General features: G+C 39.7%; 1 protein-coding gene across 1 annotated transcript in view; it reads left to right on the top strand.

The window, feature by feature from the left end:
- The window catches only part of Jam3 (junctional adhesion molecule 3), a 60560-nt gene that overhangs the window by 35918 nt on the left and 4505 nt on the right, over positions 1-20137 (top strand). The window contains 5 exon segments of the mRNA XM_070038337.1: positions 17014-17079; positions 17800-17913; positions 18394-18546; positions 18934-19136; positions 20014-20113. Coding sequence (XP_069894438.1) covers positions 17014-17079; positions 17800-17913; positions 18394-18546; positions 18934-19136; positions 20014-20113 — 636 coding nt within the window.

Here is a 20137-nt window from a genome sequence, read left to right as displayed (position 1 = left end):
AAATCTTCTTTGATGCATGAGCTGTTGAAAATGTTATTTCATTTCTAAATAGTGAAACCTTTCTGTTATTGACTTCAATTTTAATTGTGCTGTGATTACACAATAAACTTTGTATGCCTTCATTCTTGAAATTTACTATGATTTATGACCTAGAACATGGCTTACCTTGGTAATCTTCCATATAAACGGAAGAATGTGGATCCTGCTGTCTTTTCACAAAGGGTTGGTTGTACAAATGTCAACTAGTTCATGTTAGTTGGTAGCAGTCTTTTGTTTTGGATAGCTATTAATCTTCTATATCTTTACTGATTTTCTGTCTGCTTGTATTAATCATTAAAAATATTGAAATCTCCATAAAAACTGTAGATTCATCTGTTTCTTGAAATTCTTACCAAGTTCTGCATTAAATGAAATGCGTAACTATTTATGATTACAAGGGGACATAGATTAGAAAGGGTCATTAGGAAACTTTTGAGGGTGAGGTATATGTTTACTAGGCAACTACTGAGGGTGAAGTATATGTCCACTGGGAAATATCTAGGACTACTGTCCTCTTGACAGATTGACCCCTTTATCATTATGAATTGACCTTTTTTTTTATCCTGGTAATATATTTTGCACTGAAATCTTCTTTCACTTATATCAACATAGCTACTATACTTTTTTTTGACTAATGCCATTTATCTTTTAAAATTCTTTTTAAGCTATTTGTACCTTTTTTTTTTGACAGTCCTAGGCCTGGATGCTATCTCTGAACTTTTTCAGCTCAAGACTATTGCTCCACTACTTGAACTGCACTCTACTTCTGGATTTTTGATGATTTATTCGGGATGAAAAAGAGACAGACTTTTCTTTCTTTCCAGGCTGGCTTCAAACCATAATCCTCATGGTTCTTAGCTTCCTGAGTAGCTAGGATTACAGGCATGAGCCACTGGTGCTAGGCTAGCTATATATTTATATGTTTATATCTAACCTTGCCTTGCTTATTTTCCTTTTTCTAACAATTTTGCCTAAGTAAAACTTGGGCTATTTAGATCACTTACATTTTCCCCCGTACTGGGGATTCAATCCAAGAGTATAATTTGTACATACACTAGGTAGACTCACTATCACTTGAATCACATCTCCAGTCCTGATATTTTATGTTTAATGGTTGCTGCCATTCAGCTTAAATCTTTTCTTTTGCTAATAGTTCCATTTCTTTGTTCACCTTTTCTTATTGTATCTCCTTTGTTAGTTATAGCTATACCTCATGACCTTGACACATTTAAAGAACAGAATGTTTTGGAGAATTGTCTTTAATTAAGATTCTAGGATATTCTCTTATGATTAGACTTGGGTTTTATAGATTGTGCATGTGCCATAGAGTTGTAGTTCCCTTCTCAATGTATATCCTAATGTATTAATAATCATGTTACCTTGATCACTAATGTTGCCACAATGTCTGCCAGACTTCTCCTTTGTAAGCTCTGTTTCCTTTTCTTTTTTTTTTTTTGTTGCTAGAAGTCAGCTTACACTCAAGGGGAGGGGAATTAAATGAGCTTTACCTCCTGGGGTGAAGAGAATCAAATATTTTATAGAACTATATAAAACTATCACAGTAATTAAGAAATGTTTTGGTGGATCTAATATTATGAGATTATCCAAATACTGTTTCTTTTATAGTTGCTTGCACAAATATTACTGTGTGTTCTAGTAGTAATTTTCTACTTCTTATTCTTTCTGTGTTTAATAATTATATAGAAAAATTATTGTTCTAAAATAAAGAACACAAAAAAGAACACTTTTGTATATATATATGTCAGTGTGAATTCATGAATATTTATTTTTTGTGTAATAGTTCAATTTTATCACTTTTTTCTATCAAAAATTCCAAACTTTTACCACTAGAATAAGCTACTTCAAGTTGGATCGTGGCTCTTTAATATTTCATTGTTGTTGTTTAGCACTACTTTACTTTCTTGTACTCAAGATACCCTGGGTTCTTCTTTTTTTTTATTTTTATTTTTATTTTTATTTTTATTTTTATTTTTTTAATTGTATTTTATTTTACTTGAGAACATACTGTACAGAGGGGCTACAATTACATGGGCAGGATAATGCATACATTTCTTACCAAGCATTGCAGCCTCCTCCTTTGTTTACCCTTCACTTCCCTTCCCCGCCTCCCCCCTCCCCCCACCCAATTATACCCCCCTCCCCCCCCCACACCGACATTGTAAAGCTGGTTTTGACATGACATTTTGTACTTCTCATTGTTGCAACAGGTCCACCTGAATCCTTAAACGACTTGTTTGTCCCCATCTCCTCCACATGTTATACTGACATCAAATATAGTGAAAGCGGGGGTTACACTGTGGGGGAGGGACATACAAAGCAATAAAGAAATAATCTTATAAATGCGTTAGAACCCTGGGTTCTTCTATCTATCTATCTATCTATCTATCTATCTATCTATCTATCTATCTATCTATCTATCTATCTGTTATTTGCTTAACCCTTATATATATATGAAATATTTCGAGGGGCTGGGGGTTTAGCCCAGCGGAAGGGCTCCTGCCTGGTGCGTGCAAGGCCCTGGGTTCGGTCCTCAGCCCTGGAAAAAAAAAAAAAAAGCTACAAAAAATATTTTGAGTTGCTAACCTATATCACAGTGAGAAAAAGTTTATCAACTAGAGTACAATGTTCTGTGTAAAATCCTTTTCCCTCCCTCCCTCCCTCCCTCCCTCCCTCCCTCCCTCCCTCCCTTCCTTCCTTCCTTCCTTCCTTCTTTCCTTCCTTCCTTCCTTCCTTCCTTCCTTCCTTCCTTCCTTCCTTCCTTCCTTCCTTCCTTCCTTCCTTCCTTCCTTCCTTCCTTCCTGCAGTTGTAAGGCCTGAACTCTGGGCCTGGACACTGTCTCTTCAGCTCAAGGCTAGCTCTCTACCACTTGAGCCACAGTACCACTTCTGGCTTTTTCTGCTATGTGGTGCTGAGGGATTGAACCCAGGGTTTCATGCATGCAAGCACTCTACCACTGAGCTTCCTTCCCAGCCCATAAAATCCCTTTTCTTGGCCACCCTATAATATCCAGCCAAAATACTACTTTCCATGGTGGTTCATGGTAGCCCCACCCTCCCCACAACCAGCTTCAGTGACGTTATATCATTTGTGACACATTTAGTTTTCTTTGTCATAGTCTGTATTCCATCCTGGTTTCCTAGACATCCTAGCTGAGCTTTAAAAATTTTCATGATGTGCCATTCTAAGCAACTTGACCAATGCTTAATGATATCTTCACCATCACTTCATCAGACTCTAGAAATTCCATCATAGATCCCCTTTGTAGCCTACCCCTACTCCAACCATCTTTATAAAATGGAAGTTATTTATTTAAAGAAGTTAAATAATAATGGATACAGGCAGTATTTTTTGTTATGGCTTTTGACTTAAACATGTCAGTTAGGAATGGCTAGATTGATCGAGTTGTGTCTGGTTGAAATGAATAGTAAGAAGACCATTTCATTCTATCTTAGAGTGATAGATGGTCTTCTATGTGAATTCTCAGAGAGTAATTTCCCAACAAAATAGGTACCCTGATTTTTCTACCCATCCTAGACTCAGTTAAGACTAGTGCATGGTAGTTAACTAGTTAAAAGGAAATCAAGGTCACTTGTTAGAATGACTATCCAAAGCCTACCACTGTTAATATTTGCAAATCTTCTTGCAGTGTAAGGACAAAGTCTAGCTGGCTGATGTTGTGTGTTGCATTTTCTTTTTTATCTCCTTTTTTACTCTGTGGTTGTGCGTGTGGTTGTGCGTGTGTGTGTGCGTGTGTGTGTGTGTGTGTGTGTGTGTGTGTGTGTGTGTGTGTACATGCACGCATGTGCATGCATACATCTTCGGTTCTGGGACTTGAACTCTGGGTGTTGTTTCTAAGCTTTTATACTCAAGGCTAGCATTCTACCATTTAAGCCACAGCTCCATTTCTGGCTTTTTTGGTAGTTAATTGGAGTTAAGAGTCTCACAGACTGGACATTTCTCCCTGGAGTTGGATTTGGCTGCTATCTGTGGTCCTCAGATAGCCTCCTGAGGTCACCTAGGATTACAGGTGTGAGCCACTGGCGACAAGCCCCTTTTTTACTCTTTTTTTTTTTTTTGTCAGTGTGGGGCTTGAACTCTGGCATGAGCGCTGTGCCTCAGCTCTTCAGCTCAAGGCTAGTGCTCTACCACTTGAGCCACAGCACCACTTCTGATTTTCTGAGTGGTTTATTGGAGGTAAGAGTCTCACCGACTTTCCTGCCCAAGCTGGCTTTCAATTGTGATCCTCAGATCTCAGCCTCCTGAGTAGCTAGGATTAAAGGCGTGAGCCACCAGTGCCTAGCTCCCTTTTTACTCTTTTGTCCTTCTCTATGCCTATGACTATGGTTATTTATACAATGAACTTCTCTATGCCTATGACTATGGTTATTTATACAATGAACTTTATGTATCTAGTCCTGACTCTTATTTGGCATTAAAGTGTGTACTTCTGTCTCCATAAGCTATTAATTATATTCTTCAACTACATTATAATACTGACTTCAAATAGTCTACTTTGTGTGTGTATATATATATGTACATATAAATAATGAATATATATATTGTTCGTTCATGTCTCAGTTTAAAATACAAGTAGTTTAAATTCTTTGTCTTTGTTTTCACTATAGCCCCAGGCTAGCCTTGAGCTTGCCAAGATTCCCCAAATTTATACTTCTCCTAATTCAGCTTCCCAAGTGCTGGAATTATAGGTGAATGCCATCAAATCCAGCTGGTTTAAAATTTTTATTCTTCCTTGAAATAAGGAAAAATAGTTAATTTTTTTATGTGTATCAAGGTGAAAAGGTTTTCCTACTTCTGTCTTAGAGATAGTAGTTTGTAGTCTGTTGTTCTAACTCAAGTAGGACTTCCCTGAAATAAGTGTGAACATATGAGAAATTAACTGGTTTATTAAGAGCCCTTGTTTGTTTTCTCTTCTCCTAACATCTCAATTTCCACTGGGAAACTATATAGCCTATTTTTTCTCATTATATGTTAAATTTAAAACATGTTTTACTGCTTTGAATAGTATGTTTCTTGTTACTATGACCGTGAAACCAAACCAATAATTAATCTCTATCTTCTGTGTAAGTGGTCTTTGGTAGGTGAAGTTACCTTGTCATTTTCAGCCTTGGGTCCCCAAAGTGGCTGCTACTTCAGATTCAGTCCAGTGATTCTCTTGCACTACCTTTTACAGTAACAGCCAAGGCTATTTCAGTTGCAAAGACCGAGAGGGCCTTACAGAGCTTATGCCAGAGGGAATTATTAGAATATGAGTTGGACTTTGAATTATCTCTGTAGCATATGAGAGCACAGTCTTCTTTTGGAATTTGGATTCCAGACTGTAGTCAGATGCAAATAGTGTTTTCACGTTACGTCTTCCACACATCAGGGATAATGTATTTGCAGATGCAGCATTTTACAGAACAAGAATATACCCTGACATATTCTGTGCTTGGTTACACACATTTGTCATGCCTCAGTACCTCTGAGATTGGTCTCCTGGAAACAGGCAGGAGAATTTTGTATGTTTATTTGTGCTTTATTTTACGCTTGGTCTGATTAGTCTGCAGCTAGGAAAAGTGATAGTGCCAAGTTTATGCCCCCCCCCAACAAGCCTGTTGTTATTAGTATAGTGACATTTAAGCACAAATCTAAGCTCATGAGAAATAAAGAGGTGTGTCATATAATTCTATTTCTGTTTCTATTTATTTGCATCATTACAGTAGATTATAATCTGACTCAAGCTTTTCCTTCCTCCTCCCTTTGCTTTCTGCTTTCCTTTTACCTATCTGCCTGCCCCCCCCCCCCCACAAGTCTTATCTGCTTCCTTCTCTCTCTTCTTTTCTCCTCCCTGTCCCAAACTGCTAGTTTGGGGCCACATGATTGTGCTGAAGGAATATATACAGTCCAGTAATCCTTTTTTCCCCTTTTGGTCTTCTCTCACAGATTCCTTTAAACATAGCAGTAATTTCTTCTCTATGACCTCCCAAACCTTCTACTTAAACTGTATAAAGCTACACATTAGGGTGGACAAGATGTATAATGCTCCTTCTTGGGCTATTATTTCTTCTCAAACTGCTATCTAAGGTGACTACTACATGGAATTTCATTCTGTTGTTATGTTTTTGGATTAATCAGACTCATGCTTAAGAAGTCTTTAATGGTATGAATTTGGAGACAGTGGAACAAAACAAGCAATACAAGAGTGTATTCCAAAAACAGCTGTTGTTCTTGATAGCCTAGCATTGGAATATTACTTGATACTATTTTCACTCTACATTTGGGATTGCCCCTTAAAGCATACTCCATAGAACTCTTTAAGGAGCAACCCTAAATCCAGATCCCACTGTATATTTGCAGTGGAATCATACAGATTTTTTTTAAGCACTGACATCATTGGAACATTAGAATGTCAGCATTCTCCAGAAAAACAAAACAAAACAACAGGACGATTAGGAGATAAGTTAAATAGAGATTTATTGTAACAAGCTGACTCATTAGAATTCAGAATCTGCAGTGTGGGCTGGCAGCCTGGAGACCCAGGAGAGCCAGTGGTGCAGATGAGGTCCAAAGTCCATCTGCTGGAAAATTCTGCCTTGCTAGGGGAAGTTGGTCTTTTTTTGTTCTTTTCAAGCCATCAGCTGTTCGGATGATACCTACTCACATTATGAAAAATAGTTTGCTTGACCTAGCGTTCAATTTAATGTGAATTAAATTTAAATGTGAATCTCATCTACAAACACCCTCCCAGCTAGATTTATTTCTTTTTTTTTTTTTTTTTTTTTCCTGAGACAAGGCCTTACTGTGTTATCTAGGCTATCTTTAGATTCTCAGTCTTCCTGCCTCTACCTCCAAGTGTTTTAGGATTACAGATATATACCATTACGCATGGCTTATACTTATTTTTTTTTTTTTTGCCAGTCCTGGGGCTTGAACTCAGGACTGAGCACTGTCCCTGAGCTTCTTTTTGCTCAAGGCTAGCACTCTAGCCCTTGAGCCACAGTGCCACTTCTGGCTTTTTCTGCTTATGTGATACTGAGGAATCAAACCCAGGGCTTCATGCATGCTAGGCAAATACTCTACCACTAAGCCATATTCCTAGCCCTATACTTGTATTTTAATTATACTTATCTACTTATTTATTTTGGTACTGGGGATTGAACTCTGGACCATATGTATCCTGAGCAGCATCCAAGTGTTTTTGTTTCTATTTTGGATTTTGAGATAGGGTCTCACTACCTTTGCCTGGGTTGACCTCAGACTCATGCATGGTCCTCCTGTCTCTGCTTCCTGAGTAGCTTAGTTTATAAGCATGTACTTTATTTTTAAGGGATTGTTTCAATATATAACCACTTAATTTAGCAAAGCTCAATTTATGATATATTCTTTGCCGACACACACACACATACAGACACACACATATTTTTTTAGGTCAATAGGTCTAGAAAATATTGATCTGTGTACTTTCCCTACACTTTCTCTTAAATTCCTTGAAGAACTGGTTAAGGAACTGAGACATTATGGGTAAAATGATATTGTATAAGCTACAGTTAGATTTTTCATACAGAAGCGATCCATTTTAAAGAATAAGAGTGTGCCTGCTCTCCAGGAGAAAGCCTTCAGTGCTACTTTATATTTAGGCCTGAGCCCCAGGGGTCCAGTGCAGTCCCAGTGATGCATGCTAACGTTCACCCATGCAGTGCTTTGGAGTCCTAGTCAGGAGGAGGAGACAAACTGGACACAATGCCAGAAAGCTAAAAATAGCATACATAAGCTAGTTTTTAACAAACAACTCATCTAACTTTAAGTGAAACATTTTGAAAAAGAAAAAATAACTTCTATCCTGGTTCACAGTAATGAATACAGCCCCAATTTATTTAATTTGTTATAAAAAGCTAAGACAGCTCTAGATTTTTTTCTCTAGTTGTCCTTGTGTTTAAATAATAATAGCCACTGTTGAAGATAGATGTCCCTTTACTTTCTGCTAGTGGAGCATTAGGTTCCTGAGTCAGTTCTGCTGCTTACATATGTTTTATTTTTTAATATAATTTTGTTATTACTAATAAGGTGTTGGACAGAGGGGTTACCATTTCATAAGTCAAGTAACAAGTACATTTCTTTTTTTTCTGGACAATGTCACCCTCTCCTTTACTTTCCCCCAGTTTCCCCTTCCAGTCCCTGCCCATAAGTTACATAGTTCATTTTCCACTTAGTGTGCACTGAATAGCATAATTGTATTTGTTTCCCCTTCCTCCCTCCCTTACATTTTTTTGATCATCAAATTCTCACTTTTAATATTGTACATGAGTTAAGAATATAAATACAGGGCTGGGAAGGTGGCTCAGTGGTAGGGTGCTTGCCTTGCATGCATGAGGCCCTGGGTTCAATTCCTCAGCACCACATAAGCAGAAAAAGCTGGAAATGGTGCTGTGGCACTAGCCTTGACATGAAGAATGGAGGGACAGTGTCCAGGCCCAGAGTTCAGGCCCCATGATCAGCAAAAAAAAAAAAAGAATATAAATACAAGTTAACTAAGGCAAACTATACAAAGTAACAATAGTTTGAAATTAATTGGTGCTAACTTTCTTGCACTATTCTATGTACTTAATATAAATCACAAGTTTTAATTCTATTAATTGCCCTGCCTTTAACTCTACTTCATAATTTGGAATATCTATTTTTTTCCTATGAATTTTTTTATTGTGAAAATACCATACAGAGGGGTTACAATTACATGGGCAAGGTAATGAGTACATTTCTTATCAAGCATTGTAGCCTTCTCCTTTGTTTCCCCTTCCCTTCCCTTCCCATCCCCGCCACTGCCAAAGTTGTAAAGTTCATTTTTCGATGTAACGACTTGTACATCTCATTGAGGCATAACATTTGCACATTGACATCTTGAGCTATCCAGATGTGGGCTGAAGAGTCCTCTTTAGATTTAGTTTGTTGTAGACTTCAAGATGTTTGCTTTAGTATCTAAAGCTCTTAGAAAATCAATTTAAAAAAATAAGCTAACCTCTACTGAATTAGGATGTTTATGGGCTAAGATGAACAGTTACAATTTAAGTATATATTTTTTATACTTAGCTATTGGTTGATTTTTGCCTTGAGACACGAGGCATACTTTGTGGCCAGGAACTCCTTAGACTAGTAAAGGGAAACAGGTATCATTGTCCTTCTGCTTAACAACAGGGCTGAATTTCTGTATATAATTCCACATTTGAGGTCTGGCCTTTGTAATGAGTAAATTAGAAAGGCTCCCCAAATAAGGCTTGCCAGGGAGGCTTGGAAAAATCCTTCCTGGCCTATTGAATTCAAATTTGAGGTGTATGTGTTCCAAGAAATGAGGTAGTGAGTTTAGAAATGGTATTTTAAAAAAGCCAAGTGATCATCATGTACCTGGCTTGCCATCAGTTTCCTTGTTCCCAGCAGAATTTCCGGGAGGTCTCAAAACTGAAGGAGGAAACTACAATTGTTGTCCATAGCTACTAAAATTGTTCCAGATTAGGAAAAGGAAGGGGAAACAAAGAATACAGTATCTCTAGAGAAGAATATGAGGAGCCATGTGAACAGGGAAGGTGCTGTTGTGGACATCTGTGTAAGTGTTTCCTCTTTTGCCGTGTCATTCTTATCTCTCATGACTTAATCTTCATTGGAAGGAAGTGATGGCTGGGTTGGAGGTGTTAGTTTGTGCCAACTGCTTTTCTTTTCTTTTTGTCGGTTGTGGGGCTTAAACTTTGGGCCTGGGTGCTGTCTCTCAGCTCTTCAGCTCAAGGCTAGTGCTCTACCTCTTGAGCCACAGAGCCACTTCCTGCTTTTATTTTTCTTCTTCCCCTGCAAACTCTGCTAAGAAAGTTTCAATAGAACAATAGGTTATCTTTTTGAGCTTCATTCTCTGACTCATGTCTTCCTTTCATTTCAGATCCTCTTTACACATATCAGTTGTCTTTTTTGTTTTTTAGCACTTAATAGATTTTAGGTATCTTCTCTAAGAAAAATTATGAAATAAAGCAGGATTCAGGAACTAGGAATTAAAATTCCTGCCTTTTGCCTTTGCCTTTGCCATTGTGCTTGTAGCCTTTAACCTGACAAGGATCAGATCTCCTCTTTGAGAAGTACCTGCCGTAAGCCTTACTTAAATTCATGGGAAGCTAGGAGACTAAATCAGTATTTAGAACATGTTGTGAAAGCCATGAGGTCACTTGATTCTTAGCTGCAAAGCATTGGTAGAAGGACATCTATTTTCCCTGCATTACACATCAGGTAATGCAGCAGGTCTACTGTCCTGGAAAAGACCCCAGCACACTCAGTTCTCTTGAGCAGACCAGTCAGCTAACCTGTAAGCAGCAGCGAATCATCACAGTTGTTACTTGTCAAAATAATGCTCTTTGTGAATTTAAAGTTCTCACTTCCTCCTAGCTGCCTATTCAGCTTTCTATGCACACTACTAATTACTTCCTTGTATGTGAAAAATTTTACTGTCATCCTGGCAGACTTTCCCAAGATATTTCTTTCCCTGCCCACCCTTGTCATCCCAGAAAAAAGCATATATTTTCCTTGTAATACATTATCCAGAATAATGAGATGCTAGTGATTCGTGGGCCTAGTTGCCTAACCAGAGGATGTAAGAATTTACAAAAATATCCTCAGGAGAAAATGTCCTGAGGTCCTCTGGCTTTCTAGGCTACATTTGCATTGCTCAATTTCTCTCATGAGATGAGTTCAAAGGCTGTGACTCATATGTACAGCCAGTGCTGCCATGTCCCTAGATTTCTTCATATGCATGATGACTCTGTCATCTTTTTCTAAGAACTAAGAGGAAAACCTCACAGAAATGGGCCTTTGATCTTTTTAGGATAGTCCACATTTCTGTATGTTGAAGGCAACTTTTGAGGCTCTTATTGGTGTAGGTCAAACATGGGCACACAAATGGAGATGATTCAAGTGGTCTGTGACAGAGCTAGTATAGCAATGCCAGTATCTTGTCAGGTCTTCCTCTATTGAAGCATTATGCCAGATACCACTATTTATGGGATGAAGCATGCTTCTGGGAACAAATCTGTGCAGTGTATAATCTGTGTTGAATCCTGGTTGTCTCTTTTTCTTGAAATCCCATTGCTTTTTACCCAGCTGCTCAACACCTTGTTTGGGCCTTAAGGATATCAGTAATTTCTGTCTATCTTGCTTGCTGTCATTGTGATATAGATAACCTGGCACTGATGCATTCTAGGATGACCTTGTCTCCATCCTATCTTCTTGTCACTTAGCATTTGGGAAATACGTGTTTAGATTATTGATGAGGGACTTTCAGACTTAAAAATCTTCTAATCCCTAGCTTTCCTTCTCTTGCTCTCTCTCCCTCCTCTCTCCTTCCCTCTCTACTCCTTTCCATTTTCTTCATCTTTTCTTTGTTTTGTCTTATTTTGCTTTTTTTGAGACAAGATCATACTCTGTAGCCCAGGCTGGGCCTAATTCAACAGTCTTCCTGCCTCAACCTTCCAGGTACTGTGATTATAGCCAGTACCACTATGACAGCATCATATTTCTTGTCAAATATGCAAGCATTAAAAAAAACCTAACCAGAATGTTTAATTAATTTCTTTCATGGAGTCACTTGAGTATTGGAAACACCGTTTGGAATACCAGCTCTATCACTTAGCTGTGGATTTAAGGGAGGTCACGTGGGTACCTCCATCGTTTGCAAGTGGAAATGAAACCCCTTTCCCTGACAATCTTGAATTGTCTCCACTTTCTACCCCGCCTCTGGAACTGTCACATCACTATGGTCCTGGTTTCAAGAATGAGGAATAATGTTGTGGTGTCACTAGAAGCTATTTTAAAGCCTGATGCCTTTGGAAATACAGAATATGTCAAACAAAGAACCAATGAATAATGGACTGACAACTGTTACTCCTAAAATAGCTTTAAGAAAAGAACAGAGGAAGAAACTCAGGAGAGAATAAATGATGCTAGTTGATATCGGCTGGCTTTTTCATACCTGTGCCTGTTCAAGCCTTCTTTCGAATTCCTCTCCACACGGGATATGTGAACTCACATGTCTCATTGTTGTGGTGCCTCTGGACTGAAAGTACATACTGACTTATGTAGGGAATCAAATAGTGATATTTTTATTTGTAAAAATGAGAGTTTAGAATTTTAGGTATTGTTTATAGTCAAAAGGAAGAAAAATGCCAGGCACTGGTGGCTTATGCCCATAATCCTAGATACTCAGGAGGCTGAGATCAGAGCATCGTGATTTGAATCCAGCCCAGACAGGAAAGTCTGTGTGACTCTTATTTCCAGTTAATCACCAAAAAACCAGAAGTGGAGCTGTGGCTTAAGTAGTGGAGTACTAGCTGTGAACTAGCTCACAGGGACAGTGCCCAAGGCCCTAGGACCTGTACAAGAAGATGGAGGGGGGAGGGAAAGAAGGAAGGGAAGGAGAAGAGAAAGAAGGAAGGAAAAACGAGGGAGGGAGGGAAAAGAAAGGGGAAGGGAGAAAAGGCTTGGGTTTTAGCCTTGGCCTAACCCTGTGCTAGTATAGTTTGAGTGAATTGGAGAAGTAGGATGGGAGGGGGTCCATGGATCAAACCCAAGGACTCATAGGTAAGCAAGGTAAGCATGCCTCTACCATCTCAGTTTATTTATTATTATTTTTGCCAGTCCTGTGTACACATGCATACACACATCACATTATAACAAATAAAACTCCACACAGTAATGTATACAAAACCAACCCACAGAATTTCAGACTGGTTCCCAATGTGCCAGGTAAGGAGCTCAGAATTTTTGTTAAAAGAGCTGAACAACCTTCACTTAAATACCACCAATTCTTAGATCTGCTAGAGAACTGAAGTCACAGATCAAACCAATGCCCTAAAACTGGAGAGAAAAGTCAGGTACATGGCATGTTAGAACATAGGTCAAAAAATCTAGAAGCAAAATCTACCCAAGAGCTAGTATCAGAGTAGGAAAACCAAAGCTACAAATGACATTATTAGAGACATAGACAAGTCTGAGAACTAAAAACACCAGGAGTTCCTGTCTCAGGAGGCCCCAACACTTGTTTTACCTCCAGGAGACTTTATCAGTTCTCTCAGTGAAGTCTGAGGAAAAATCCCTTTCCTGCTGAGAAGCAGAATTTTGAAATGTATCCAGAACCATACAGTTCTTATCAAGAGAAACTGTCTTTTCATAGCCTAACATAGAGTTTTATCACCGTAATTGGTGTACAGAGGATGTAAATACCTAGATCCACAAGCTTAGGAAACACTTGTAAAAAAAAAAAAAAAAGTCCCTGCTGAAGGGAACAGACTTACTAAGAGACTGGGACTTAAACATGCGGTTCTGGAATGTGTCCCCTCTCCACACATATTACCACCACAACACTAAAGCCTTACTTATGTACTTAGTACATCCTGTCTGGCTTTTATCAAAAAAGTTACAAGGCATAGTAAAAAAGCAAAAAGAAAAAAAAGGCAAAAAAGCAAAATAAAAACAACAGAAGACCACACAATAGTTTGAAGAACCAGAGGAAGTGTCAGAACTGGTACGGCAGTAATTTAAAACAGATGCGATTAATATATGTTAAGAATTCTAGTGCAAATAGTAAGTAACATGCAAGAACATATGGGTAGTGAAAGAAGTGTTATGGAAATACAATCACAAAAATGCTAGAGATGGAAAATCCGTAACAGAAATGAAAGACACAAGCCGGGCGCCGGTGGCTCATGCCTGTAATCCTAGCTACTCAGGAGGCTGAGATCTGTGGATCACGGTTCAAAGCCAGCCCAGGCAGGAAACTCTGTGAGACTCTTATCTCCAATAAACCACTAGAAAACTGGAAGTGGTGCTGTGGCTCAAGCGGTAGAGAGCTCACCTTGAGCTGAAGGGCACAGGGAAAGTTCCCAGGCCCAGAGTTCAAGCCCCATGACCAACAAAAAAAAGAAAAAGAAAAGAAAAAGAAAGAAAAAAGAAATGAAAAACATCACTAATGGACTCATCTGTGGGTCATGGTTCTGGTACAGCAAGGGCTGTACCACTTGAGCTACATTTTCAGTCCTGTAGTTTTCAAATAGCATCACTTTTTGCCCAGGCATGCTGGGGCCTACTTATGTCCTATTTATGTTTCCTGCAAAGCTAAAGAAACAGTGTGCACCACTCATCCCACCTTTTTTGTTGATTGAGATGGTGTCTCATAGACTCTTGCCTGGGCTAACCTCAAACTATAGTCTTCTTTATCTCAGCCTCCCTAGGATTTTAAGTATGAGCTGCAGCATCTGACTTACTGATGGACTCTTTAGTAAATTGGGCACAACTGTGCAAATACAGTAATCTGTGAGCTTCAGGTTACATAGAAAATTTCTAAACCAAAGCCTAGAGAAAGAGAACTGGAAAATAATACAAGAGTATCTAATAATCCTGGGACAACTACAGAAAGTGCAACATATGTGTTGTTGGTTGATACCAGAAAGAAATGAAGGGAATATAAGAAATATTTCAAGCAGTCATGAGTAAAGATTTCTAAAATTTAATGCCAGACACCATGCCAGACATGCCAGATACCGCAAGTCCAGGAAACTTGGCAGACACCCGCAGAATAAGTGCCCTAAACCACAGACTTAGGCAGCCCTATTCAAATAGCAGAATATGAAAGGTAAAGAAAAATTGGTAAGCAGATGTGGGAAAACTGCCTAACCTACAGAAGAGGAAGGGGGTAAGTTACTTCAGACTTAAGGAACAATGCAAGCAAGAAGAGAGGATAGGTTTCAGCCTGGGGCATTAAGGTGCTATAAACCTAAGTGTGTAGGATTTTGTGAATGCGGTTCTGTTTTTTTGTTGTTGTTGTTTTTGTTATTGTTTTTGTGTTGTTTTTAGGACAAATGCTCAGGAACATTTCTAGGTTTGGTTCAGTCATGGTTACATGCCAAATGTTTTATAAAACTGATAACAGTTTCCCAGAGTGCCTAGACCAACAGTTAAGACTTTTGGAGTATATTAGATATTTCTATACTCTCTTTCAACTTTCTGTTAGTCTATAATTATTTCAACACTAAAACTTAAAACCCTTGTTTATTTGTTAAATGACAGTGAATGTCACTATGGTATTTAGATCCCAGAGGATACACACACAAAAAAGTGAAGAAATACTTTGTAGAATTCTAGAAACAATACACTTCTCTACTGTTTCAACTTAGAAAAAAATCAGATGATAACCTAAATATATGGAAGTCCGTGGTCCCCCTGAATTCTGTTAATAGACAGATAAAGCTTACTTACATTTATAATGAGACTACATGAGGACAATCTGTTGGTAGTCATGGGTAATTTTTCAGGGACCTATGTGTTTCTGGCATTTCAATGTTTGAGGTTTTGCTCAGCAGTAGCTGGTAGAGTCTGTCTGCTCCTCCTGCTCACATGTGAGTGAGTGGGAGGAGTGAATTGACAGGTATACATGAGTGGAAGGCTGTTTCTTCACCCTGGAGGCTTGGAGGCTTTTCTTGCCTCTGTGTGACACTGACAGGTGAATGTTTGTTCATCATGTGGGTAAATTACATAAAAGTTACCATTTTAACCATTAAAAATATAAAATTAAGTGGCTTTAAAATAGAATGTACAGCCATCACTATCCATTTCCAGAACTTTTCATCCCCAGCAGAAACTCTATCCACTGAACAGTAATGCTACTTTAGCAACTTTCCCCATTTCCTTGGAACCTCTAGTCTATCTTCTTTTTGCTTCTTGATTTTCCTGTTGTAGTTACTGCATGTAAGTAAAATCAGAGTATTAATCTTTTTTTGTGTCCTGTCTTCCATTTCGCTTAATGTCTTTAAGGTTCATCTGTTATGGCTTGTGTCAAATTGATCTTCCCTTTTGAAGCTGGATCATACTATATCAACTATTGTCAACAATGGTTGACAACAAGAACATTGGTGTTTTTGCTTTAAATTCTGTGCATAGGAGTATAATTTCTGGATCACTTAACTCTATATTCTAATGTTTTTGAGGAATTGCCAAACTTTTCTGTAATGGCTGCACCAATTTACAAACTTGACAGCAGTGCATTCAGATTCCAATTTCTCTATATCCTTACCAATATTTCTTTTTTCTTTTCAATGTCTTGGGGCTGAGGGCACAGCTCCAGTGGTGGAGTGTTCATCTAGGCCTAGCATGGTCCTGTGTTCAGTCCCCAGTATCACATAGCCACACAGTAGCCCTCCCACTTAGGTGTATGGTATTGTCTTTCATTATAGTTATGATGTTGAGCGATTTTTCATGTTCTTATTGACCATTTGTATATCTTATTTGGAGGATTTTCCTTTGCCCATTTTTGAATATGGCTGTTGGAGGTTTTTTAAATGATCACTGAATGATTTTAGTATCCTTTTTGAAAATTACTTAAAAATTAGGTGAGGGTTTATTTCTGGGCATTATAGCAGCAGGTAGATGAAAATTCAGCCTAAGCGGATTTCTTAGCTGGTTGATGGCTGTGCCCAGAGAGGGTGGATGCCATACTGAAGTTCCACGCTAAGAGTTCCCTCTGTTTGATGTGGTCCTGACTGCTCCTTTGTGGATTTGAAACCTAGAGGAGGTGAGGGGCAGGAAGGAGGAATGACAGTAGGCCTGGAAGGTCTGGACCTGAAATGGTAAAAGGATTATGATGACTGCAGCAAGAAGCAAATGCTTAGAAAGGCTTTAGAGCTCTATTGGCCTGTGTCCTGGGACTAAAGAGGGCACTGAGCTGACAGAACTGACCCCTTCCAGGGGTCAGGCCAAAAAGGAAAGCAGTCAACTTGCTGTGTTTCTAAGAGACACTGTTTTAGAATATAATATTTGCCCATCCTCAGTGGTTAGCAACTGTCACCTAGGTAGAAGGGAAAACTTGACTTCAATCCAAGGGTTTTCTGCTGTTACTGATACATAGGCTCTGATTTTACCTTTCCTGTTCTTTGCAGGTTGCTTGATAGGGGCTGTGAACCTCAAGTCCAGCAACCGAAACCCAGTGGTACATGAATTTGAAAGTGAGTACAGAGAGTCATTGTGAAGGGAATGGGCACCCACTAGTGGACATTGGGCAGTCTTGCAGCCAACTCAAGACAGGCTCCCCTATCTCTAGCAAGCCACCGATGTGTGGGGTGGCCACTCAGTGGCTGGTGTGTGTATGTCCATGAAGCTGTGAATCAGCAGGCCATCAATGTACAGGTGTGTAGTGGTGAACATCTGTTTCCTGCCTGGCTTTGTGCTTACACAACAGAGAAATCTCATATGAAATAGAGAGGGTGTACTCTGTGTGGTAAAATCCTTACTAATGTCTGGTGCTTTTTTTGTTTTGTTGTTTTGGCAAAAGTCTTACCTTTTCAATAATCAGCTGGAGCCTAGTGATGGCTAACTTTGCAATCTGTGTAAAAGCCCTCTTCAAAGCTAGGTACCAGTGGCTCCTGTCTATAATCCTAAGATTGTAGAATCTCCAGTCAAGTGAGCTTGAGCAGACAAATCATTAAGACTCTTAACTCTAATCAGCAAAAAGCCAGAAGTGGACCTTGACTCAAGGGGTAGATTGCCAACCTTGAGCAAAAGAAAAAGAAGAAAAGGCAGAGCAAGCATCTCTGAATTCAAGCCTAATACTGGCACAAAACAAAATTCTTCAACTAGAGATAGTTGGTAGGGAAGGACCTAGACATACAGAGAGCCCTGAAAAGTTCCTCACTTACCAGTGTTCTTTTACTCCCTTTGTTTATTAGATGTGGAACTTTCTTGTATCATTACGGACTCACAGACAAATGACCCTAGAATTGAATGGAAGAAAATCCAAGATGACCAAACCACCTATGTGTTTTTTGACAACAAGATTCAAGGTATGATCCAGTAGTTTGCTGTGCCTGCTGAGCTCTCTTGTCTACAGCCCACACATGTACTTGTGGCAGGAAACTTAGCCAGCTAGCCTGAGGCTGTAGCCAAGACAGTTTGATTTTCTGAATTTACTATTACAGAAAATTTCAGCCATAGGCAAAAGTGAGGATTCTATGTCACCCAGCTTTGACAAATAACAGTTCATTAGTTTGGGCTTGAATCTAATGGCAGCCCAGGTCTCTGAGAAGTCAGTGAACAGTCTCCCCAGTCATCTTATTGTAATTTCAGTAGTGAGGCCACAGGAGCTTGCTGAGCACTACCATATCCTGGGCTGTCACGGGATATGGTAGTTCTAGTTCGAAGGGAGCTTACTTCTTTTATAAGGAGATACTGAGGCATTGATTCTAACCCCAGAAAAGACGCTCTTCAAGTGTCAAAGATACCTCTGAAGAGGTTTTGTTAGTGCCTTGCCTTCTTTTCATTAGGGGACTTGGCTGGTCGTGCAGAAATATTGGGGAAAACTTCCCTGAAGATCTGGAATGTGACACGGACAGACTCAGCACTTTATCGCTGTGAGGTGGTTGCTCGAAATGACCGCAAAGAAATTGATGAGATTACCATTGAGTTAATTGTGCAAGGTAGGAACTCATGGAAGGTAAAGCAGTTTTAGGATGTCAGGCCCCGTGAGTCTCTAGCTCTAGAGTAAGAGGTTGGTTCTTACTTTGATCTCTTTCCTTCCAGAGCTGCATTCCTTGGAGGGGAGGGGAGCTCATGAGGCTGAGGCCACCAGAGCTGGGTGGGAAGTGAGAGAGCAATATCTCCATTGCCCCCTACTGATAGCCGAGGGATTGGAAATGTGTGAGATTGAACATGGGGTGGGATGAGCAGTGTCTGCAGTGCCCCACAGTGCAGAAGCCCTGTGGCTGGCTCCCTGGTCCTTGGAGCTGATCTGTTACAGTAGACTTTGGTAAAAAATAAAGCCATGTTGCTGAGATTTTAAACACAAACCTGTATTTTACCTGCAGTGAAGCCAGTAACCCCTGTGTGCAGAGTCCCCAGGGCTGTGCCTGTAGGCAAGATGGCGACACTGCAGTGCCAAGAGGGCGAAGGCCATCCCCGGCCTTACTACAGCTGGTATCGCAATGATGTACCGCTGCCCACAGACTCCAGAGCCAATCCCAGATTTCGGAATTCCTCCTTTATCTTGAACCCTGAGACAGGCACTCTGGTAAGGTCTCTCTTGGTGAGGGTGGACAGGCCTTTGTCGGGACATGGGATACTTCTGTGGAACCATGGAACTATGCAACAACTTTGTAAGACAGGAGCTAAAATCTAGAACACCAGATATTGTACAGAAAAAAAAAATGGCCCTTCTTGCTTATAAACACGCTAAGGGAATAACCTAAGGGAAGAAAACCTAGAGTTAAAAGACTAAGGAGGGCTATTAAACAAATGTTATGGGTGGACATTATTAGAGCCCTTATTCGGATAATCAAATCATTAAGACACAATCAGGGAAATTTGATAACTGGCTAGATATTTGATATTAAGTGACTTAATTGCTTTGGGCATGGTAATTTATTTTGATTATGGTGTTTAAAAACCCTTGTCTTCTAGAGATACATACTGAATTATTTATGGAATTTGTTCAACATAGTCCAGTAGTGGGGGGGGGGTGCGCTGCTGTATGGAAAGAGGAAATAGGTTGGCCACACAGCAGTGGACAGGCTAGCTTCACCAAGGCCACTGCAGGCTTCTCTGCATATAGTTCTCAACAGGGAGATTTTTGGTCCATGGAATACCCAACTACCTGTGTACTTAGGCATAATAGGACTCAGTATTTGTGAGCTACATTGTGGCTTGGGGCAGTTGTTCAGTCCTTCATAAATCTCAGAAGGTAAAATGAGACCACCTGTCCACACGTGAAGGGGTTTAGTGTCAGGAAAGCATGGAGAGGGGTATGGGAAGGTAGACAGGATGGTGCTTGCTAAGCCATAGGGAGGCAAAAAGCAAGTAAGTCTGACCATGTGCAGGACCTCAGATGGCAGAGCCTAAGAGCTCTGCCCTGTGGGCTGACTCCTTACTTCTTTCACTTCCTGAAACAGGTTTTTAGTGCTGTTCACAAGGAGGACTCTGGGCAGTACTACTGCATTGCTTCCAATGAGGCAGGCTCAGCCAGGTGTGATGAGCAGGAGATGGAAGTCTGTGAGTTTTTTGTTTTTTGAATGA

Source organism: Dipodomys merriami, unplaced genomic scaffold (assembly GCF_024711535.1).
Source record: "Dipodomys merriami isolate MVZ:Mamm:240054 unplaced genomic scaffold, mDipMer1.0.p SCAF_29, whole genome shotgun sequence".
NCBI lineage: Eukaryota > Metazoa > Chordata > Mammalia > Rodentia > Heteromyidae > Dipodomys > Dipodomys merriami.
This window is presented reverse-complemented; position numbering and strand designations above follow the sequence as displayed.